The 25,210-nt window shown below is 40.1% G+C and overlaps 1 protein-coding gene across 1 annotated transcript in view; it reads right to left on the bottom strand.

Annotated features, from left to right (window-relative positions):
- LOC105936599 (protein unc-13 homolog B) overlaps positions 1–25,210 on the bottom strand; it is a gene marked incomplete in the record, with an annotated part of 67,990 nt that overhangs the window by 6,703 nt on the left and 36,077 nt on the right. Inside the window, 24 exon segments of the mRNA XM_036139997.1 lie at positions 365–391; positions 493–513; positions 699–713; positions 995–1,048; positions 1,229–1,255; positions 4,662–4,739; positions 6,530–6,607; positions 7,908–8,051; positions 8,192–8,288; positions 8,376–8,502; positions 9,588–9,673; positions 9,791–9,921; positions 10,038–10,175; positions 10,431–10,520; positions 11,008–11,076; positions 11,223–11,373; positions 16,362–16,525; positions 16,901–17,016; positions 19,489–19,658; positions 21,207–21,348; positions 21,432–21,659; positions 23,756–23,975; positions 24,113–24,187; positions 24,777–24,782. Of these exon segments, the coding sequence (XP_035995890.1) occupies positions 365–391; positions 493–513; positions 699–713; positions 995–1,048; positions 1,229–1,255; positions 4,662–4,739; positions 6,530–6,607; positions 7,908–8,051; positions 8,192–8,288; positions 8,376–8,502; positions 9,588–9,673; positions 9,791–9,921; positions 10,038–10,175; positions 10,431–10,520; positions 11,008–11,076; positions 11,223–11,373; positions 16,362–16,525; positions 16,901–17,016; positions 19,489–19,658; positions 21,207–21,348; positions 21,432–21,659; positions 23,756–23,975; positions 24,113–24,187; positions 24,777–24,782 (2,454 nt within the window).

The raw sequence follows: 25,210 nt of genomic DNA, 5'->3' as shown, positions 1-25,210 counted from the left end.
ATTTTATATTTTAATAAATAAACAAGTTGGACTGTTCATTTAAATTTATTTCACTCTCTCCCACACGTACAATCCTGAGCCTTCTCTACACACCAACAATACGTTCTTCATATTTCTGCGTGTTGTGCATGCACACATGCATACATAGTTTTGTAAAGGCCTGGAAAAGTGTTTAAAATGTCCTCATCATTCCAGTGTCTTACACTCCCCTGCCTGCAACTCATCTGGAGCTTAAGACCCTTAAATAACTGTTTTGCACAGCTTCTTGCATGTGTTAGCACTCTGTAACTCCAGTGTACCTAATTTGGTAAATTATTATAATATGCAGGTTACAGTGCACCTACTGTAACAAGCATAAACTCACCTTATAATCCTCAAATGCATTTTCCTGCTATGGAGGGGAGGTAAAACAAGACATTTTTGATGGAACACTCCATTTTAAAATTAGGTGGGACAATGCATAATTAAGGAGCAATTTGATATCCTGCCTACCTTTTCAAAGGGTTCATCCATCTTTGTGTTGGAAAATTGTTAGGATATAAAAAAAAAACAATGTGAAAAACCCTGAAGATGTGGAGAAGCTGTATAATACAGGTCATTTCTAGACATCTCTCAGTCTGTGGGCTTAAAATGAATCTGCTTTGAGTAACCTAATGTCTATTTGACTCCCAAATAACATGTTTAACTCTGACACCCACCTCATCCTTTTCAGTCTATCCCAAAATTATTTAAAAAAAAAAAGAAAAAAACAGAGGGTTAAAGATGCAAAAATACAACATTAACGACTGAAGGGGAGGTGAAAGAGCACTTTTATGGAAAGTAAGGGAAAACGCTACTAAACTAAAGAGAGATGAGAATCAAACCAGACAGACACAACGTAACTCCACCATGTTGGATGTTTTGGTTTAGTTTGGCCGTGAAGGTGCTGGAAGAGGGTAAAATGAGGCAGAAAGGACTGAAGGCAGTTTAAAAACCACCTCAAACTGCAACAAACCTCCATTTTCTCCCCTTCCTCCCTTGCTTCCTCCTCTTCCTCACTTCCTTCGAGCTAGGAGTTGCAGTGAAGAGGCAACACAACACAACACAGTTTGTCTCGTCGCATCTACTCCGATAATTATGCAGCGTTTCGTTTGATAGTGAAGGAGACGGTGAGGCAGCAATGAGGTAAAACACAGGAAGATATGCAGCCATGTGTTACGCAACATGTTTGCATATACAGTCAACTTGCCTGCCACGCTAATGCACTGTCCTTCAGCTGGAAAAGCAGAGAAAAGGGAAAGAGAAGTCTTTCTCTATTCTTCTATTAAAATTCTTCTTCTTCTGTTTTAATGGCAGGTGGCAAAACACTTCCAGGTGCGACACCTTCTTGATGCCATTATTATTATATTCTTTAAAATTTCAGTTTCCTCCAACAACATAAATTATATTCCCTGATGATCTTCGTCGGATTTCCCTTATCCTTAAATGATTCTTGTTCTTATGAAGACATCTGCCTTATACTTCTCTCTCATGGGAATATTTATTAGACTAAGAATGCATGCTCTGCTGCAATAATCAGAAAATCCAGTATAATCTTCCTTTTGCATCGTGTGACATTCCCGTCCACGCAGTATAGCTGCCAGGGTGTGATTTTTAACGAACAGGTATCATTAGTTAATCTGATTGGACGAATAATGGCACAAAAAGTGCTGATTGGTCATCGGCCCCCGAAGAGAATCTTTAGGTAACCAAAGGAGACCAACAGGATTTGCTTATATACAGATAAACCCTATAGTTAGCTTTGGGATTCACTAAATACATCTTGTATTAAAACAATACGGCATATTTTTCAGTGATGTTATCAAATTGTTTGCTTTTTTGGTTGGTTTTCCTCTTCTTTTTATATCCCTTTCTGTAGGTGTAGAAGCAGACTCCGAGGATGTTACCTTCTTCTTTTTTATCCTTATATATATATATATATATATATATATATATATATATATATATATATATATATATATATATATATATATATATATATATATAAGTGGAGCACTGCAGTAAAAGCAGTAATGCTCCACTTGGAAAAGTAAATCTGTTGGACTCTCTTTGGCATTAAGACAACAATTCTTGGTCCTACACAGCCAAACAGGACACACAAAAAAAAAAAAAAAAAAAAAAAAAAAAAAAAAAAAAAAAAAAAAAAAAAAGAGACCAGCAAGAAGACAAACGGGAGCCAAGAGCTTCAGAACGTGTTTACACAGTCATTTGGCTGGTGCCCTCATTATCAAAAAATATTAATTTAGATTTACAGATAAAATAACCTCAAATAGCCCCAAAATGCACTGAGAATGCAAAAAAACAAATAAAAAAAACAAAGCTAAGATCCATTTTATGAGAGAATCAATGTAATAATTAAGTTTTATTTCCATCCATCCATCCATCCATCCATTTTCCGAACCGCTTTATCCCTCATGGGTCGCGGGGGGTGCTGGTGCCTATCTCCAGCGTTCACTGGGCGAGAGGCGGGGTACACCCTGGACAGGTAAGTTTTATTTCATAATTTATATTTAATGTTTCTACTCTTTTTTTTGCTGCAATTTTGTCGGAGGCAGGGCCACCTATTGGCAAGCCGCCACTGTTCAACAAACACAAACCGATCTTTCGCCAAGGAGCTTAGAATAAAACTGCTTGCCGACTCATTAATCAACAGCATCACACAAAAGTCTCTAAAGTCAAGGACAGAATAAATCTGAATAAAAGATTACGATTATAATCCTGAATTACCATTCAGATAAAGATTTCATTCAGCAACCAAAACTGTTCCCATTCATTTAGCTTTATTTTTTTTATAAAGTCTCAAGAAACATTTTCTGTTTTCATGTGGAATAATTAAAGTAAAACAAATCTAATTATTTTAGATGGTCAAACCGATTATCTTAATTTGTCAGCCCCTGGGAAGACTGGGAACTATTCCCAAATTATTGGGAAGTTATTGTCCAGCATTCAGTTAATGTCAAAATGGCGTAAATGAGAAGATTGGAATAGGAGTCTGGACCAGGAGTGTGCATACTGTAATGGACATGGACAGACTTTTAGGCGGCCAACAAACATTTTCCTTCCACTTAACTTTCTATCAATATGCCTATAGATACACAACTCTATTAATATAGTAATGTAAGCTAGTGCTAAATTAGCACTAAGCTTTTGCTGCTTGCCCTAGTGGAGCGAGTCAGTGACTGTCTGCAGTACAAATGTTGAGCCAGCAGCCTTCCCTATCACTGTTTAAGACATGAAATGCCCATAACACAACATTAAAGTACCGTAGTTTTCGGACCATAAGGCGCACCGGATTATAAGGCGCACTAAATATTCTTTAGTAAGTATGTAATATCACTCCTCCAGATCCTCAGCTCTCTATCCGTCTATCAGGAGGACAGAGTAGCTGGACTACACGGCCCTGTTTCTACCATATGGCCAAAATAAACGTAACTTTTATATTGAATTAACTTACTAGGTTTATTGTTGCTAGCGCGTACTCCAGGCTGCCTTACATGAATGCACTTCTAGTTTAGACATTACAGTCAGGCAGTCTGGTAGACAGCTCAGGGGTCCTATCAGGTAGTGACACAGCGTACCGTAATGCTCCTAATATCCATTGAGCGGAGCGGCTTCTTTGCTAACCAAAGTCCTACTTACACATTTTAACAGATTTTTGAGCGCATTGTACCACATAAAATCAGTCGGTAAGCACAACGGTGATCATAGATAAGGCACTCTATCCATTTTTGAGAACATTTACGGATTTTAAGTGCACCTTATAGTCTGGAAAATACGGTACTAAGACTGTAATTTGCAAGGAGATGAGCTCTCATTGCGTTTTGCTTTGCTTGATAACTACTTTCTGCAACAGGAGCTAATCAGTAATGACCAACAGTATGAGCAGACAATGGCAGACACCCCAGCAAAGCATAAAAAGCAGGATCTATAAAAAACAAACTACACTTCGCGGTGCAAATACTCTACAGCACATTCTGGAACGAGTCCTACAGGCTAACTACTAGCATCTACTGACTGTCAAAATTCACATTACCCACCACTGATTTTGATTTGTCTTCCTCTGGGACATCCTGCTGTTCAGGGCAGGCAGACAGAAACAGTCAATGAAGATGTGTTTATATAAAGCGAAATATCTGCCTTGACCAGACCACTACTAAAACCTACCTCCTCTCCTGCTTCCTCCTCCTCCTCCTCCTCTGTGATTTCATCTTGCTTTAATTGTAAAGTGAATAAATGGGTTGATCCGTAATCTACTTCCTTCCCAAAACCCCCCACCATCAACAAACCAGTGCTGAACCAAAATGCAACTAATAAGCTCACTTATTAAGCAGATCTATTGCTTTGGTCTGCAACAGACCAAAAAACAAAAATTTAAAATGCTATCACAACCCAGCACTAATCCAGCATCACCCTTCATCTACTCCACACAACCTAAACTAAGCACCAGCGTACATACCCGCGCTTCTTCTGTTGCAGTCTGGCACATGAAAGCGGCAGATTTAAATGCTGATTGAGAACGCTTTCTATTTTTTAAATCGTGTTTTGTGGGAAATGCCATCTTTTGTATTCCTAAGCACATTGTGCTGCAGGAAAACCTGTTTACCTTTTGTGTTGGCACTCACCTGTTTGGCACCCATCGATTCAAACATTTTCTCCAGCTGGATTCTCAGCTGCTGCACGTTATTCATGAGGACACAAGGCTGTAGGAGAACATGAGGGGTACAAACACAGAAGAGATTCATTAGCACCATTTTATAAAATACTACACACACACAAACGCATATATATATATATATATATATATATATATATATATATATATATATATATATATATACACACACACACACAGGGTCTGAAATCAGAATCAGAATCAGACATACTTTAATAATCCCAGAGGGAAATTACTTTTGTTACACGCTCCAGATATACAAACATTTTGATATATATATTTACAACATTCCACACAAAATAATATAAATATATACGTATATAAGTAAAACAAAAACAAAAATAAATAAATATATATATATAAGTCAGGGGTGTCAAACTTATTTTGGTTCAGGGGCCGCATTCAGCTTAATCTGATCTCAAGAGGGCCACACGAGTAAACTCATTGCAAGATTAAATAGAACTAAAAAGTGGACTTCTTGTTGATTTTTATATTAAATGAATTTCACTTTTACACAATATATTATCAATAACCTCAGCGTTTTTAAGAAATGTATGTGCAATTTCAACAATACTTTTACTCAGTTAAACATTTACTTGTGCATTATGCATAAGAACTGATCACAGTGATTGTACAATGTTGAAAAACATTTATTCACATTTTTTGGAACTTAAAAACACTGTCCTACATGACAAAATACATCAAACAGATAAAAATTAAGAAATGATTTAAAATCAATTTTCCACATCTGAAGCGCAGTGCTACCATCTGCTGATTAAAACACAGCGCCCCTCGTGGACAATATAGGAACTGCATATTTCAATTAAATGAAGTACATGTTTTTTTCAATAATTGTTTTATCATTCTCTTCCTTTTATCTCCTCTTTCTTTCACATTTTCTTTTTTTCTTCTTGTTCTTCCTTTCCTCTCCTACTTTCCCATTGTAGTGTCCATATCATTTGAGATATTCCCCGCATGAATCATAATAAAACTATTCACATTCATAAATCAAGCAGAGCACTTTGGCAAAAGCAGTACTGCTCCACTTGTGAAAGTCAAATCTGATGAGCTCTTTTTGGCATTAAGACAACAATTCTTATTGCAACATTGCCAGACAGAACACTGGGAAAAAAAAAAATCATTGTTGAATAATGATAATGCATTTAGCCACCGGGCCGGACTAAATTGTTCGGCGGGCCAAACCGGTCCGCGGGCCGTATGTTTGACACCCCTTATATAAGTGCTAGTGGCTTGTGCAAGAACAGTGCAAAGAATGAATTAACATTTGCCAGACGCTAAATGCAGGTAAATTTTCCGTTTGGCGAGTAAATTTCAGAGGGCTAGCTGCCACATGGCGAGTAAATGTTTGTACCAAATAAATTGTGTTTTTCAGTCATCATCTGGGTGGATGCTTCTTTATGTTCCTCTGCTTTCAGCTCGTATGACAACAAACGTACACAAACACTCACACATGTGACGCCAGAACGACAGCAGCTACGTCGTGTCCTTTTGCTAACAGCTAGCGTTTAGCTCAGGCTAATTACGTAGCGCCATTATGTGGAGATATTTAGCAGGAGTCAGTCAGAGTTCATATTTTGGCCGGTAAAGAATATGCTTGGCCGGTTCATTTTTACGTCTACGGGCCAACTTGGCCAGTGAATCAGGAAGTTAATTTCGGACGCTGCATATATATCTTCATAACTATTAATTTAAAATAAGCATGGATGATATCAGTAGATATTGGACTCTTAACTCAGTGACACATAAGCAGAAGCACATTGCTGGGAATGAAAGGTTTCAAACAGCAGAACAACTTACAATCTTCTCCTTGTCAATATAAGAAGGAAAGCTCTTGGTCAGGATGGCACTGTACTGCAGGAGAACTTTGGCAATCGTCTACAACAAACGAGAAGACACAAAGCAGTTTAAATACTTCTGATGGAGCTATTCTGTGTTACCTGTGGGGAAAAGATTGATCGACACTTTGTAGAAACGTGACCAATGCATCTTTCACTATATAAATCTGCCCCAGTAAAATCTAAAATTCGTTTAGAGGCTCAAGCAGGACCCAGAAAACACAAAAGCACAATAAATGCTGCTGCTGATGAAGTAGTGAATGAAACTGAAGCATAAAATTGGATAAACAATGTTCTCCTGCTGACATGCATTTTACACACTATGATAAATAAACTAAATCCCACCGGCTGGTCTGCAAGGGTTAAAATTAGTTGATTTTTTTCTCAACAAAATGTCCCACGTCTAAAGGAGTTCCTCGGGGCAACATATTTGGATCCCAGCTCTTCACTTTCTATACAAGTAATCTTGTTGACAGTTTTTTTTTAGAAAATACTGCATTCTATTTTCCAGCAGATGACAACTGCCTTTTCCTCATCTCCATCAACTTTTAGCCTAACCTAAAACTTAAAAAAAAAAGTATCATAAAATGCAGCAGAAAACTGTTAATTTCATCCTAAAACTGCCAAGAATGAAATGGCTGAAATCTAAATAGTAACATCTTATAAGAGTTTAGGTATCATTATTGTATGGAAGTTATTTAAAACTTATTGTGAAAGACTGACATGGTAAATTAGTTTATTATTTTTAGGAATTAACCGTGATTTTCATTTCAGTTGTTTTTGCATCGCTTCTTTTGCATTATCCTCATAATCCAACAGAAGCGATGCAAAAACATTGATCAATATAAATGCATCTGGTCGATACTTAAATGAGTTCGACACTGTCTATTATTGTACTTTAGGTTTTAATACTTGATGAACAAATCTTTGTTATATATAGGAATGTAAATATCTGATTTTGGCTCTATTGCTTTACATTTTATTTGGTGTGTGTTCTACTGCCTTGTGGCCGGTTCTCTCTATGAAAAGAGATTCTAATCTTATAGAGACATTTTCCTTAAATAAAGGAAAAATAATAATAACACTATTATTAAAAAAATAGTAATAATAGTAATAAATTGTAATTTTTCTCCTTTTTTTGAATTCTTTAGCAATTTTAAAAGGAATTTAATTGGAAAAAGTTTCAAGAATAAATTTGTCACTAATACGTAGAGTAATAAAGAGATTATAAATACAGGTATTCAAGCAGCTCAATGAACTTTACATTCAAACCAGGGTCAGTGCAATATTTAACAGTATGTTACTGTCAGAGCTGGTTCACACTCCAAAATGCTGGTTACCTTGGAGAAGCGGCGGCTGTACTGAGCCATGACGGCGGGATCGGGGCATTCCAGTTTCTTGATGATCTCAAAGCTCTGGTTGAGCTGCGTGAAGATGTCCACCACGGAGCAGGAGAACAGAGCATGCTCAGAGGTCTGCTGGAACTGCGATACATGCATGGACAAATCTTAGCTGGAAACAACTCTCAACATGTAAGATATCGACATGGTCTGAGGGACAAAAACTGTCTCTGGGCTGGGAAACAGCAGCAGAAACAGAGAGGGTTGAACTTGAATTTTCTTACTCCATCTTTTTTGTCTCTCTCCAGAGCTCCATGCATGAATTCCATGGAAACATCTTCATTTTCACCCAACCATTGAAGAACAAACTGCACAAACCAACTAAAACAGGAAAAACTCCAGTTAGCAGGACTCTTCCCCTAAAATATCCACTCCTTGTGCGTCTTTTGAAGAAGTTACAGCACTTACGATGGGTAGTCAGGAACAACGCCCTTAAAGGTTGGGAGCTCCTTGACGTATTCATTGTAGAGCCACTTGACTTTAAAGTGCAGGTTCATGTAGTCTGTGCTTTTACACAGTCGATGTTTCTCATGTTCTGCGCAGAAACAGAGAAACAATAACATTTATAAACCAAATAAACTCTCAATGTTTGGGAAAAAATTATAAATTGAATTCACGTATAAAGCCCTTAATAATCAAACTCCATCATATATCAGAGCTCTGATTACCCCGTATGTTCCTAACAGAGCACTTCGCTCTCAGACTGCAGGTCTGCTGGTGGTTCCTAGAGTCTCTAAAAGTAGAATGGGAGGCAGATCCTTTAGCTATCAGGCTCCTCTCCTGTGGAACCAACTCCCAGTTTTGCTCCGTGAGGCAGACACCCTGTCTACTTTTAAGACTAATCTGAAAACTTTCCTTTGTGACAAAGCTTCTAGTCAGAGTGGCTCATGTTACCCTGAGCTACCTCTATAGTTATGCTGCTATAGGCTTAGGCTGCTGGAGGACATTAAGATCTATTTCTCTCACTCTGCTGAGTTCTCCTACTGTTCTCCAATTTACATTGTTGTTATTTCAACTTTTAACTTTTTGTTCTCTAGAAGGTACACCTGGTCTGGTGTTCTGTTAGCTGTGACATCATCAGGGGAGGCAGATCATCCGCCATTACCATATTTCTGCGTCTCTGCTCTCTGAAATGTTCCTCCAAAAGGTAATGTTGTTTTGCTGTGTTTTTATCCAATATGTGCATAAGCAGTGGCACATATTGGATGTGAGGGGGGGGGGGGGTTCTCTGATTGGTTGACGTGCTGCGTCCTACCTCCAAAAGTTTAAGTTTCCCAATTTTGGCATATAACACTTTGGACGCGCGACAGACGTTTGAAATGCACTGAAGAACGTCTCAACGCCCCAATGATTTGCATAAATAATGATGTACGTGGTGATTTGTGAAATTAATAATTAAGAAAATATGTTTTTTTTAAATAACTTTCAGACTTTAATCTCTGCTTCCCTTCAGGTCTCCTTCAGTATAATTAGATTATTTTTTTCTAATTTGTTTCATCTTCTCACATCCCTCATAAATTGTGAATTTGGGGGATCTAATCTCCACAATTTAACTCAATTTCAGGATAATTTGACAGACACAATCAGGGATGGAAATAAAAGTGTTTAAGCGAGACCAACCTTCCAAAGCGTACTTCATGTCTTGAGCGAACAAAGTCCACATGACTTCTGCTGAGACCTTTCCTACATTCAGCTCCTGAGGAAACCTGCCAGGGAACAGATGAAGATAATCCAGTTTCACTCAGAAATCAAATAATAACAAGGGATTAACATAAAACAAGTTAACGATCAATAGGAAAAAAAAACAACTATAAACCACTGACTGGTTGAGAACAGGTGTGTAGGAGTTCCTGTCTTCCTCTATGATGGAGACGATGAGCATGATAAGTTTGGGCCAGAAGTCCAGGTTCTTGATACTGGGGCCCTGCTCCTCCAGCGGCAGCTCCTCCTTGTTCTGCATTAGATGAATGAAACAATAAAACTTTACCAAACCAAAACAGGAAACAGCTGTATCTCTTAAAAAAGTCACAATAATGCACGATATATCCGATGCGTTCAAGCCCGACTCACGGCGTCTGCAGGCTGGTACTGTCTGCTGTAGAGTTCATGGCAGTTATTGAAGATGTAGTCATATGTTGAGTTGAGACAGGCTTTAACGCAGTCCCTCACAACCTGACTGGCTCTGGGGGGAGACTGTAACTCCTGGACCTGAGCGTGAGAAAGGCAGAGGCAGCAAAAGTGTCAAAAAAATAATTTCTGGACAGTAGATAGGTCCAATTTTTTTCCACCAAGTGACCAAGCACAGTTCGACCACAAGAACCAGTCAGAAACAGTTCACCAGCTTTATTAGGAAATTACAACATGATCGCATAACATGGCAAAACGGAGAACACTCAAAAAACAAGTAAGTTGTAATATAAAGCATTAAAATGAAGAAACCTAGAACTACAGAGTGCTGGGTACCTTCATCCTGAAGAAGGTGATGCTGGTCAGAAGGTCTACTGTCGATTTCAAATCTTGCAGGCGATCCTTGCTGCTGGCAGGAAAGTGGTTCTGCAAGGAGGAAATACATTTACTCCATTTCCTAATGCAACATAATTAATGTTTATGACACTTGCTATAAAAGCCAGACAGATTTCTGTTGCTGGCTACATAGCATATCATCCAAGTATTAGCTGAAATATAAGAGTTTAAGTCGGACGCCTGTGTGCATTAGTGTAATAATGCTGGTCAGAACAGGAGCAGAAACTATAATGTCTTTCTGAATGCTGCCATTCCCTGATGTGCTGAATTTCTGGAAGTCTGCGCTTTCTACAGAGTACTTTTAAATTCCTAGGCACTGTGCCGGTTTGACAGGTATCCAAGCTACTGTTCTAAAAAAAATTACTTCACTCAACATCTTTCTGCACACTATTAATCAACGTGTAGCTCTTTGCCATAGGAATTCACATTTAAGCGTGAGAGAGTAGACAAACAGATGGGCAATAGGTGGAAAATAGACTTTTAAACATTGTTGAATAGCCTTATGTAAGAAACTTACCCTATAGGTAGAGAGATCAATCCGTAAGGAGTTGTGTAGCTGGTCTAGAAGCTTGACAAAGCGCTCTTTCTGTATTGTGAGGAAAGAGGAAATAACATGTGAAACTATACGCTACATCCATAACGATGAATTGAACAGGGAAGCAGAATGGTCTGTTTGAACGGGTTGGAAAATGACCGAAGGAAGGAGGTTGTGCATGTTACAGCTGTACAAACCCCAAAATTGGAAGCAGCGAAGCGGTCAGAGGCGGACACGTTGGTGGAGGCGGTTGTGTGGGCGTAGAATGCGTTGATGTTAGCCAGCAGGCTGCTCATCACTGCAGGAACCCCAGGACACATGTATTTAGTAGACAAGCAGGCAAAGTGTCTGGGAAGAGAGCCAGAATCCAAGTCAGGTGTTGGTAGAGCATAGCATGATAGAGTCTTCAGATCAGATCCGTTTTTACAGCCTTTTCTTTCTGACAATGATCTCTGTTCTGTCATCTGCACTTCATCTACCAAAGTATGCCTCCAATACGTCATGTTACATGTTTTCATAGAGTTAAATCCAGCTAACTGCTCTCATAAACGACTTTTCTTTATTTGAGAACAGAGGAAGAAAAGAGGAGATCTTTGTTCTAACACTTTCTAAAACAAGGAGGAAGTAGATCTTCTGAACACTTGTGTGCGAATTTGTACGTTGTGTTTGTTTGGTCGGCATTGGTTGTCTCCGTTTTTGCATTTCTCTTCACCTAATGCCAACTTAGAGTTAGGAATGTGGGCAGGACACGTTCGGACAAAACTTAGAAGCAAAGGAGTGATGCTAAACAACGCCTGACGGCTAACGAAGACCAGGCAGAAACACAGAATTACATTTGAACTTTACTTTTTTCACAATTAGTTTTTCCTGAAACAAAAGCAACTAGGCTCTAAAACTTGGAATCCAGAAAAAAAACCTGAAAAATCTAAATTTAGAAGATAAACCAGAATAATTTGATTGTTACATTTTACATGAAGTGATGCGGTTAACGGCTGAAACCAGTCAAAGTTTTGCCAATTCTCAGATCAGTTTTGTCGTATTTGACTTTTAAAATGTCTTGAATATTCAGGATATTTGTCTTAAGTTTGTGTATACTTTATAAGAGCTTCATTTTGTTTAGTTTAGTCATGGTATAGGTATAAGAAGTTAAATATAAGTATTTGTAAATTTTATTTTGCAGTAGGGCAGTTACAATCAAAATTTGAGAGAACATAAATGTGGTGGTTTTAGGAGAATAAATCTGTTGTTCAGGATAATCAATAGTTTGAAATTTAAATAGTACAGATTAATTTTTAATAGTTATACTTAGTTGTTCAAAAACTTGTCAATGGTTAATAACATTAGCCGCCTGTGGATCTGGGACGAGGGGTTCTAGTGAATGAAAGCCGACTCATTTTTAATCCAGCTGCTGAAAAACACGGAGCAGAAGCTTTAGGTCCGGCAGCTTATCCTGCTAGCCAGGGGATTTTTATGTTTCTTAATTTTAATGGGCAGAGAATCCAAAAACACATCTCCCCATTCTAATTTTGACCTTGAGTCTAGACAGATTTGGGTTTACGATCATCGGAGGTAATCCTCCACCGGTGAAAAGGAAACGAGAAAAGGAGGGAACAAGCCTACGTGATTTGTATGCAGGATAACTCAAATATTTCCAAAAGTATTCACTCCCCCATCCTGACTGCAGTTTTTTTTAGCAACTATTCCTGCTGCACAAAGACCAGGGGGGAGCAAAGATAAGCCTGAGAGCTGCGATGACAGCAGAGGATAGAGCGATCAACTGCTCCCACTGCTGGTAAACACAGGCATGACAGGCGCATCCACCAGGGATCAGGGTCACCCCTAACCTGGCAACCTATGGAGTAAGAAAGCTGTCAAAAAGATGTATGAATTTAACAATTCATATTCATAATTGTATGCCAATAACAATATTGTATAAAAGTTCAAATCCAAAATTCTGCTGTCAAATATGTGAGTCTGAAAGATTTTGTGGGTTAGGGTTGTTTTTTTGAGCATGAATCTAAAGTTGAGTCCAAAGTTTTGTGAATACAACTTTAATTCCTACGGCTACAAGTCTTCACTGCTGTGGACACAAATTCAAGTTTGTGGTACTGGGTATGAGTAGAAAAGTGATTTAATGACGTCACGGTTGTTATCAAACGAAGAGGAAGTCGAGTTTCTAGTGGTGTGGGAAGAGTTTGAAGAAGCCATGATGGTGGGATCATTACTTTTCTCCCGCACCCAGTACCTGCAGCATAGTCGCTAACTAGCATTGGCTAACATGCTACATAAGCCTAAGATACTTTTTTATTATGATTGATCTAATATATCAATTTAATTTCTTTTTATTAAGCTATGCTGCTCGCTTCTACCTCTGCTGCCGTCAAACAGAGATGCAATAAGGACTGTCAACAAACTGTAGTTATAAGCACCCACAGCTCACCAACTTGCTTCTGCTGATTAGCCTAGCGATTAGCCATCATGCTAAATCTGGCTGCTGTTCATGAACAGTTTTCACAAAGCTCTGTCAGCAGGGAAACTTCTAACCCGTCTCTAATATGTTATTACGTTGGTTTGTCCCCAAATGTCAACCGGACTGCCGTAGTCATACAACTATGTCAAAGCATAAGCCCAGGACCTTCCTATCTGCTCACTGACTGACTGGCTTTCCGTTGGAGATTGACATTTAAACACAGTATGGCAAGCTATTTCAACATAAAACTGGCTTAAATTGATTTTCTGTAATTGCATTCTGGATTTCTCAAAAATTAGTTTTGACAAGTAAAGGGTAAATGGCCTGTACTTGTAGTACAGTCTAACGACCCCAAAGCGCTTTACACTACAATCAGTCTTTCACACATTTACATCCTGAGAGTTGTGAGTGATGTTAGTAGCTACAACTGCCCTGGGGCAGACTGACAGAGGCGAGGCTGCCGCTATTACCATGTAACATAGAAAGTACTCCTGGATCAATGTGAGCTTCTGGTCTTTCTGTGTCTCTGCTCTGTCTTCTCTAAGCCCCAGTGGGTGGAGGCAGATGAGCGTTCACACTGAGCCTGGTTCTGGTTCTGCTGGAGGTTCTCCTCCCTGTTAAAGGGGAGTTTTCCTCTCCACTGTCGCTTCATGCATGCTCAGTATGAGGGATTGCTGCAAAGCCATCAACAATGCAGACGACTGTCCACTGTGGCTCTACGCTCTTTCAGGAGGAGTGAATGCTGCTTGGAGAGACTTGATGCAACCTGCTGGGTTTCCTTAGAGAGGAAACTTTCTGACTAATTTGCATGATTTGACTGAATTTGACTTTGTAAAGAACCTTGAGATAACATGTGTTGTGAATTGGTGCTATATAAATAAAATTTAAATGAATTGAACGACTGAGAAGGTCAGAGCAGGGGATCAAACCAGCAACCTGGCAATTGCAGGACCAACTCCTGCCCCACTGTCGCCACAATCAAAATGTAACAACTACATTTTGACTTTGCGGAATAGCAATTTAAGATAACTGCATTAACATTCTGACTATTAGGAAGAACAATTGACAATATTTTCAATCACATTTAGCAGGTCAAAATCTCTTTTAGGATATCTGAAATGACGCCACTGGAGTCGTCATTTGAAAGGTACCACATCCATAATTATGATTCAAGATGTCTCAAACTTAATTATGGCTAGTTAAAATTATATTTCCAGATATCTGAATTTTTTTTAAATTACGTTTCGCCCCCTGGTGCTGCCATTAACCTGTCCAAACTGTTGCCTGCAGTTCTATGAAGTCAGAATGATAATTAAAGACATCTGACATACAAAGACACTCTGGGATAAAAAAAAGTGTTCAAGATATCACTACCTTAGCTTTGCCTGGTCACAATTTGCCTTTAAGATATCTGCAATTTAATTTGTACTAGCTGCATCTTAGTTACAGATATCTAAAAAACAAAATGCAAGCTATCTCAAATTTACTTTATGACTAGTCATAATTTAACTCTTGATATTTGAAATATATTTCAGATAATTTATTGGAGATATGTTGGATTGGACCTTCAACACGACTTAATGGTAAACCTGACATTGTTTATACCAGGCAAAATGTAATTAGAGATATCTCAGATTGTGTCTAGTCATAAATTCATTTCACATATCTGGTATGTAAGTTAAGTAAAGCCAATTTATGTTAAAATGGCCTGCCATAACTGCTCCTCCTGATTCAATAACGCCCCCTGTGACGTCATATCAACACATTTCTACTCATCCCCACAAACTTCACTTTGGACTCACAGCTTTCTGATTGATACGCACATAAAAACAATCCTAAGCCACAACATTTTAGACTCACATATATGACAGCAGAATTTTAAGTACAGTATTTTACTAACATTTAAAATACCAATACGAGTTGTTAGAATCTGCACACATCTTTTTAACACCTTCCTTACTCCATAGCATGCCAGAATGATAATGTGTAGCACTCTACATTCTGCACATTTTCTCTGTTTGTGAACCAACAAACAACACGGGAATTTAGCTTGGAGGCGAGGTTAGGTTGCTACATGAAATCACGAAAATTTAAATTGTTGCAAAAAAAAGAAAAAAGAAACAAGACTAATTTCTATATCCCCTTTTTTTCCATCCTTCAGTATGATGCTGTTATTTAGTGTCGCTGTGAGCTTCTGACTGAAAAAACAGTTAAAACGGCAAAACAAAGAACTGAAACAATGGGTGGGTTTCTGTAGCCAAGCAGCTGCATCCAAGCCAGACGTCACCAAGTGCAAAGCGTCGGATGAAGGGGGGAAAGCATGACCCCATTAAGTTCTCCAGCTGTGTGGGGTCAGTGAGGAGGAGACCCCTTCCTCTTCCAACAGGACTGAGAACCAGAGCACAAAGCAAGGTCCATAAAGACCTGGAGGGGAGAGTCTGGTGTTGATGACCTTGACCTGAACCCGATAAAACACCTTTGGGATGAATTAGAGCGGAGACTGATAGCCAGGCCTTCTCGTCCAACATCGGTGTCTGACCTCACAAATGAGCTTCTGGAGTTTTGGGCAAAAACGCCCAGAAACGCTCCAGAACTTCACGGACCGCCTGAAGCGGCTATTAACTGGTGGACCAACATCATGCCGAACCCTATGCATTAAGAACGGGATCTCTCTGAAGTTAATATGCGAGTCAAGGCAGAGGAGCGAATACTTTTAAGTGTATTTTTGTACGTTTTGTGAAAAATGATCTGCATTAAATAAAGATCTTTTTATGGTCGTTTATTTGCTCGCTTGATGCCAGAAGCTGGATGTGAGGGACGGACAGGTGAAACTGGAACCGATCCCAGAGAGGTGTGTGAGGCTTACGTCATGGCTTGGTAGATGGACTCAATCCCGTAGCGCATGGCGAACTCGTCAACGATTTCCTGCGCCACGTCGTCAAAGTAGAGCTTCCACGACTCGTCTCCACGAGCCTCGGGGATCCTGACCACACCCTGACCGAGCACGTCGGTGGAAAAGTGGAACAGGTTCTGTAGGGAACAGAAGGAACGTAATTTAACAGGACTGTTAAGATCAGAGTAAAACGTGAGATTTTTTTATTCCTAACAGCGATTCATTAGAAGCAGCAGAGGGGTTGTACGGTTTTGGATTTTCTGATTATGCTGTAATAAGCTTAGAACCAAATCAAAAATCCGCCAATATTTGTTTCAAGGGAAGAAAGGGAACATATTATTGTTACAAAAGTATATTTTAATCTTCTCCAGATCAGTCAAATCTGACCGTGTCGTGTGTGGGATATTAGGAGATATCCGTCCAGCTGCTGTTTTTCTGACACCGTTATTTTCATCCTCCTGATGCTCTAATTTGCCGAGATGCACCTGAATTTTGACCTTGTTATGACAAACCTCATGCAGACAGGTGTACTGCACATGATACGGAGCCACTTTCTCCTCTCCTTTGATCTCCACGTTGATTTGGAGGCGAATGGCGCCCGACACGGCCGACTTGTCCGTCCTCTTCTCTGCAATCAGACACAAATACAGTCATTCAGTCACTTGCAGCTTCTCTACTCATAACTCGGATCAGACTCCTCAGATCTGTAATTACAGGTCATTAACATGGCAGCTCTATTGCCGTGGGGAGGGTTGGGGGGGGTGTTGTTTCTGCAGCTCGATGGCAGTGCAGAGCCGGCAGCCAATAGAAATCCTGCAGCTGATGGCGAGCGGGACAACGGCAGGGCATGAGTGGATCGTCAGAGATTCTCTGGAGGTGGACGGCCTGCCAGCGCAGCCCTGCTATTTGCCCTGACAGGGACATTATTAAGGGTAATTTTCACACGTCAGCAGCAAGGTCAACTTCCAGCTACTTGATAATCTTGTGTTGTGAGGGGAAAAAGGGGAGAAAACAGCAGCAGGCAGATAGGAGGCAGAGGCGACAATGTTTTGGACTGATTATAGCTAACAGCCTCTTTAATGTCTGTAAAATAATGTAACGTTACTGAATCTATATGAGATGTATGTATATGCTGTTCCGCTGAAGCACCGTGGATTGTAAAGCCGGGTGTGAACGGTCGCTGTTGGGTCCAGTTTATCCTGACCAGCCGGGGCGTGGCGCCCGTTATCAGCGGGTTTGGATCAAGCCCAGCAGTTTTGCATCCTTTACAATGACGTGCACAGAGAAAGAGAAGCTGCACTCTTGCTTCCAGTCTGGCTCTGTAACGCGAGTAAAACTCAACAATTAAAAACCTCTACGCCTATGCAGCAAGAGAACAACTCACCCTGAGATTTTGTCCACAGATAATTGACAGGAGCCGCAGTGAATTATCAACAAGCTACATCAAAACTTAGAAAAGATGCTCATATTAGCCTAGCATCTCTGCTAAAGTCGGCGTGTGAAAAGTTCAAAAGGAGCAAGACGAGGGTTTAATGAATGTCATAAAGTAGCTGTACTGTATTTGGAGTAAGAGCTATCTTTAAAGGCTAAAGGTGAGCGGGTAAAACCCCTGTTGGGACATAATCTGTCGGTGTAAATGAATACCAGAACGCTGCTGGTGAGTGAATCAGTGGGACACAATCCCAACACAAATGGAGACCATAGTGTGTAATTTAGCAGCACTTCTGAGCTAATGAGCTCTTCAGCATTTACAGCTGAAACCAGATATTTAAATCCACAGAGTAAAAAAATTATTACCTTTATTTCCCTCAACGTCTCATTAAACCAGACTAAACCTTTCCTGTTTTGGCTCAGCTAGAACCTTTTTCCATTTGCTTAAAATGTCGCAAAATGTCTGAAAGCGTTCAGATGATGAAAAAAGTCACGATTTGTGGGTCTTTGTGTTGAGTTTCAGTTTTTTTTTTATTGTGTCCTTCTCCTTTTGCCTTTGGTTTAGATTCTTGTGTTATCAGTAAGTTAGTTTTTAGGTTTAGTGAGATCCATTTGTTCCGTGTTTCTTTCTGTTTTTGTCTTTGTGGGTCGCCTTACATCAGCTCCCTGCCTAGATTCATCCCGAGTTGTTTGCTTTGCCACTCATCAACCCTCCCACTGGTTAAAAGCCTGTTAGTTTCCACACCTTCTCGCCACGTTCATCCATTTTCAGCGGTCAGTTTTCCTGGTCAGTGTCAGTTACTTTGACATCCAGCCTGCTGCACTCGACTTCTGGTTCCTCCTGAGTTTTTCTCACTTTCAACAATGTCTTTTGGTTTTATGAGAGTCAAACTAAAGTGTTTGGCCCTACTGGCCGTTGCTGGCTTGGAGGAATAAAAGGGTCTGAGAACAACATCCCAGCTGTGAGGTACGGGGTTGGGAGCATCATCTTAAGGATCCCTGATTGGGACGTCCCAAATCTTGTAATGAAAGTCTGATTTCAGTCTGAGCAACAGTTCTGACACATTAGAATAAAACGTAATTTTTATATGAGATAAACACATTCATCTGCTGGAATCAGCTGCAAAATAAAGAAGTCTACAAACCAAACCAGACTGTATAAAAAGGCCTTAAAAGGAAATAAAATCTCTCTGGGGTGGGGGAGGACATGCTACAGGCAATAGAAATGGGACTAATGAGGTCTAACAACAACCCACTGACCAGATGTGCTAAGCAAAATGGTCTGACAGCAGATAAAAATATGTGAAATGACCAACAGGTAGAGGGCGTCCAGGTTGCTCATAGGATGAGGGACAGAAGCATTTAGGTAGATGCATACAGCAAGATAGGAAAAATCCTTCTAAAACACATTTTGCAGTAATTTCTGCAGGTACTCTGTGGAGAAGAAAACAACATCTGATGCAAATCATTTGCATCTTAGGGAAAGGATCAGGGCTAAAATAAAAAAGGGAAGGAAATCAGGGAAATCTACAATAATAAAGCTGCAACTTTTGTCCTTTATTTTCTGGTCTAACCATGTAGGAAAACTAAAGTTTCCACCAGCTGCACATTACCAGGATGTGCAACTGCATCCTAACAGGAGTTCTTTGTTGTTCCACACTATACTGACCCAGGTTGTACCAGACGTCCATTTCTCCGCTCAGCGTTCGGACTTCGATGATACTCTGACCCAAGAAATCATCGGACTCCCGCTTCAGACGCTGCTTCACTCTGGACTTGATGTCATCGTCTTCGTCCCAAACGCGCACTTTGATGCGGTCGGAAGAATTGTGGCACTCGCTAAAGAAAAGAAAAACTGTTTATTTTTTGGCAAATTAGAAAGAATAGGAAGTGATTATTTGGTTAATTGTTTCCTGCAGTATAAATGTGGCAATCAATCCGTTGGTTTCCCTTTAAATGCATCTAGATCTGTAACGATGATTGATTTGTGCGTTGCGCCCAGAAAAATAAAAAAAACTTCCAAAAGCCTCTCCACCACTTCCAAACAGCAAATCCCTGCTACTGACTCCAGTTTGGCCAATTTAAGAAATTCTTCATCAAACAACAAGAAGCCTCCACAACGCATGGAAGAACCTTACACAACCACAGCAGCGAGGACCCGACTCCTCCTGCTGGTCACCAGCTTGGTCACACACTGCTGTGGGACGACTTCTTAGTCAACCAGAATGTGGTTATCTTTAGAGGTGGGCAGATCGATGCTAGTATCTATAATATCGATACTAGGATCGATCCTAGTATCGATATTATCGATACCAACGCTGGGACTGATATTGAACAATACTCGTTCAAGATCAACAAGATCAATACTTTTTATTCTCTCCTGCACACATTGGCTGCAGCAGATTCATCAAAGTCTCTCCGTCTGTGTCACGGCACTTTGCTGCTTCTCCTCTCTCATCATCGTCACATGGCTCAACCAATCAGCACGCGTGCTCAGCCTTGCCCCGCCCACTTTACTCTCTCTTCACCCGACACACAAACAGTTGCGCTGGTGCTCCTCAGACTCGGAGAGAGAGGGAGCCGGTTAAATGCAGTGAAAACAACAAATTTATATAAGCACATGGAAAACCATGAGCAAAAGAAAACGTTGAGCTACAGAAACGGAAAGAGGAGAAGAAACTTGGCTCAGACCCTCCACCCACAGACAGACGTGATTGACAGAGGCCTCCAGAGAACATCCAGGTAGATAAGAGTGGTCATCTTCAGCAGCACTTCATATTAACTTTCTATGTCATATTCTACTGGAGCCCACTCAGAAAGTGTGATTAAGACCTTGAAAGAACCCAGGACATTTATCCCATTCAAAAGTGTTAACTAAGATAAGCTAACATTAGATAATCCTTTATTCATCCCACGATGGGGGAATTTATAGAATTAAAGCAACAGGCAGGAGCAATTTCCCAGTAACGCTCCCACCTCTAGTCATCTTCTCCCATCCCAAAATCTGCCGCGGGGGTGAGCGTCGACAACTTGATAGATAAAGTTGAGCCCATAAAAGTAGAGATATTATCTCTACCTTTATGGGGAACATCATCTCGATAGCTCTCTGTATTGAGATTGTCTCTGGTAATGATGGGCTGTGATTTTCTGCACCATCCATCATTTAATAGGGAATAAACCAGCTTTCAGACCACATGATTTACTGCCAAGAATTAATGTTACCACAAAGAAGAAAAATGGACAAAAACTAATTTCTTACTTTTTCTGATTAAATAAAAACAAAAAGATGTTCAGGAGATGATTGCATTTTTTTTCCATGGGGAAAAAAAACAAACCCAAGCCACTCTTTTGTGTTTAGATTTCCTAACCAATACCATCTTTACTTACAAGTGAAACTTTTCCTCCCAGACTGGGTTGAGGTTTCCATAAATGGTCTTGGTTCTCTTCTTGGTCTTGCCCACCTGCACCGTCACGTACGGATCGCTGGAACCCGTCTTGTCTTTCGCCTGAAGTCCCTGAGCACAAACCACTGAAACAGAGACAGATCTACTCAGGCACAGCTGGAAGAATGAGGGCGAGGCGACCTTTAAAAGGTTCTGGTCAGCATCATACCCGTGATGGTGATCTTGGCCGACCACTTTGAGGTGCCGTCCAGCACGCTCTGCTTGATGGTCTTCATTTGCTGGGCATGAATGGCTTTAGTGACAACGAACACTTCTCTGATCAGCTCAAAGATCTCGGGTTTGTTCCTTTCTCTGATCTTCATCCTGTCTTTCATGGCCATGATGATGTTTTGGGTGCGGTCTTCTGCTCCATGCTTGGAGCTTTTCTCGGCCGCACCTAAACGTTCAATCAAAAATGGAAGCACAACTAAAAACTTTTGAACATACATTAATAAAAGATTTCAGCTCATCTGCCTTAAACAGAATGTGGCACAACGACTACATTATCAGTACAATTAACAATTGATCTGACCATATGTTGTGGGAAATAATGATAACGCATTGCTGTGCCAGGCTGCAGCTTTTGCTGTAAACCAATAACAAATAACAACTCATAGCCCAAACACTGATAATCCCACACAGAAAATATGGAGTCATTGACCTAGATGGACCAGGAGAGAGTGGAGCTTCATAGCAGCACACCTCAGAGGTGATCTGAGAGCCTAAGCTGTAATTTTCCATCCACAGAAATAATAATTGTATTTCTTCTAACGTTAGCGTTATTAATTTATAAAGCAATTTAAAGGTATATAGCCATGCTATATGCTTAAAAAAAGACCTGAAAAAATAAGGTTATATACACCAAGCCTCCATCCTGATAGTGTTTTAATGGTCCTTTTTGAGCATAAAAATAGCTCCAGCATCAGGCGCGATGAGCAGATATAAACAGACATGGAGCCATCTAGTGACAGTATCGCAGAACCGTCATAATGCTGGTTTGCTTAATTAATAAAACAGTATTAAATAATGCTGGGCTGAGCCTGATCCTCTGCAACACTTCACAGTAAAGCAGCAGCTCACCGTGTGATGAAAGACCAACCATTATTAATTAAATAAACCGATCTACAGCAACTCTACGAGCCTCATATCAGAACATTTACTCATGTCAGTCAACTCTGCGTCACATCTGAGCCTCGGCAGGTTTAGCGTCCGCTTCAGTGAACACCAACGTTCAGACTGGATTCCCTCATGGAATCATATTTTTGTGCTTTTTTCACTGGATCTTGGACCATTCTCCATTGTTTCGCTGGGAGATGCTAATAGGTGTAGCCGCTTCTTTGTTTTAACCCCTGCTGTGCATGAGCAGTACGTACTTAAGTAAAATTGTGAATAAAGACGAAAGGCTTTATCTATTAAAAAAATTGAGCAAAAACAAAGCATAAAACACCAAAATAACAACTAATACGCCAATAGGACGTGATAATCTTTCATAAAAACTTTGTATGCAACCAGGGCGAGCTGCTGATGTATAAATTTAAAAAAGTCAAATAACTTGGCTATGCACCTTTAAAAATAAACCCTAACCAGTACAAAAAAAAGTTAGTTAATAGATGTTTTAAAAGAGATTTTAAAAAGTATAAAAAAGGAACAAATCTCTGATTATGATCCATCCTCAGGCAGCAAAAACTGCCATTCCTTCTAGATTTATGCTGATATTTCCTAGAGTAATGAGGATGATCATGATGACAGATAACTGAATTAGAAATAAAGATTAATTCTTCATTGTAGCACCTGTTGTTAGGCGGGATGTAAAAGGCAGCAGCTTAATACTTTGCCCTCAATTTTTTTTTATTTCTGTCTAAGGTTGGAAAATAAGTATTTGAGACAAAGGATAAAAAACTATATTTTTTATTAGTTTTCACAAAAAATAAAAATAGCTCAAAACCCATATTGCATAATTGATAATTAGCGGCTCGCAAGAAAATATATTTAATTTAATTTAGCAAACATGGAATGAAAATGTTTTGTGTAAGATAAAAAGAATAACTTAAAATGTTAAATTCATCAATTATGAATATTTGCCATGTATGGTGAAGACTGAAGTTAAGAAAGGCCTTCACTAAAAGAAATGTAAAATAATATGTGGCATGGAGGATATTTCTTATTGTTATTTTTGCATCATAAAGAGACACGGGTGGAGCAAATTACAATCTAAAACTGATCAGAAATAATGTCGCTGCCAATCTTTGGAAACACCAGGTTCAGATAATCTAATGTTTGTTTCTAACAGGCCTCGTCTGAAAATGAGACTAAAAGTGGACTTAAAGGGATTTAAATATTATAAATAACAAAGAAACTTCGTCCTATGAGCCTTTTCTCCTGGAAACATGCGTGTTTGGATCAACTCAGAACATCGTGCCTGTTCTAAAGTCCAATCGATCCCCACACTTCAGCGTGGACCCCACCCTGAGCGTGTTCCTGAGCTCTACTCACGCTGTAAGCAGTCAGCATTCAGCAGCTCCTGGCACTTTTCATGGCACTTGACCCCGCACTCGGAGCAACGCATGCCTTGGCGGGCGATTCCCCACAGCAGCCCCTCGCACTCATAGCAGTAAGTGGGAGTGGTGGCCGTCCACACCTCAAAGTTGTGCGGCGTGGTGCAGGAAATGGGGTAGATGAGCGCCTGCAGGGTCTTCTTGTACACATGGTTTTTCTAGGAATAGCAGGAAGTCAGTTTTTATGTCAGGGGGTTTAAGGCATATCTACAACACCCCTGGCTTTGTATAACTTTTGGTGCTCTGAAATAAAAGCAGATAAAAATAATGAAAAAAAAAGGAACAGGGAACTTACCAGCTCCTCATCCTTGAATGACGACCGTGCCGCCATAGCAGAGGCGATCCCTGCCTTCCGGGCTTGGACGAGGGACTGAACAGGACGCAACAAGGGAAATTTGCCTAAATTTGCATCCAGTACACAAATTCAGGTGCCACGCATAAAAAAAAAAAAAAAAAATACAAGTACACTCCCACTTTATTGCTACAGCAGTTTGGAGTGAGGCTGGTTAAAGGGCGGTCAGTAGGGTTAGCACAGTTTGTTTTTCCTTTTCTGTGAACTCCTCACAAATAAGCAGGAAAAGACCCTGAGTGAGTGTTGTTAGTTTCAGGCAGCTAGAGATTAACGGGATCACCAGAATAACAGAACTGTGTTAGTACCCTGGATTCACTCATTTGAACTAGTTCAGAGCCAACGGCTCAGCAGGTGAGGGAAGACATAAACCACAGGGTGAAGGGGTGATTGGTTGACGGCGTTTAATTGGTGGTATCAAGCAGGAAGGGAAGCTACCCGGGACCAACAGGGTGCATGCATGTTTTTATTTGTGTCAAACCGCTGCAGTCCAAGAGATCACCATGCTGCTACGTGTTCTAGTCACCCTCTACTTACTGTTTATATATATATATATACTGTTTTTTACCTCAGCAGGACAAGGGAGGGGCTTCTGTGTTTTATAACTTACCATGGCCTGACCAGGAAGAGAGAATGCATTCAAGAGAGTTGGGGGGAATAGTTTCAGGTTTAAGGAGGGAGGAGGAGGGAGAGAAAAATTAGCATTCTGACTCAGCAAAAGGTGCTCATGTGTCGCTGACAATTTTAACCCCTAATTAAGTAGTTAACAAAATGTTTTCACACCCCTTTAATTTTCCTTTTTGCTTAAAGTTTTGCCGCGTCACGACGCACTGGGATGCGTCATAAACGGGTTTCATGTGATCGAGGAACATAGAGTAGTGAATAATTGGTAAGTGGAAGGAAAATGATTCAGCTTTCCTGCCCGTGTTGAATAAAGGTATTTAATGGTGGTGGTGGGGGGCTTACGGCTTTCTTTCAACAATTTTGAGAGCCTTGCCTTTTTTTGGGGGGCCAGAAAATAAAGTGGAAGGTGTTACAGTTAAG

This window comes from Fundulus heteroclitus, chromosome 8, assembly GCF_011125445.2.
Source record: "Fundulus heteroclitus isolate FHET01 chromosome 8, MU-UCD_Fhet_4.1, whole genome shotgun sequence".
NCBI classification, from domain to species: domain Eukaryota; kingdom Metazoa; phylum Chordata; class Actinopteri; order Cyprinodontiformes; family Fundulidae; genus Fundulus; species Fundulus heteroclitus.
This window is presented reverse-complemented; position numbering and strand designations above follow the sequence as displayed.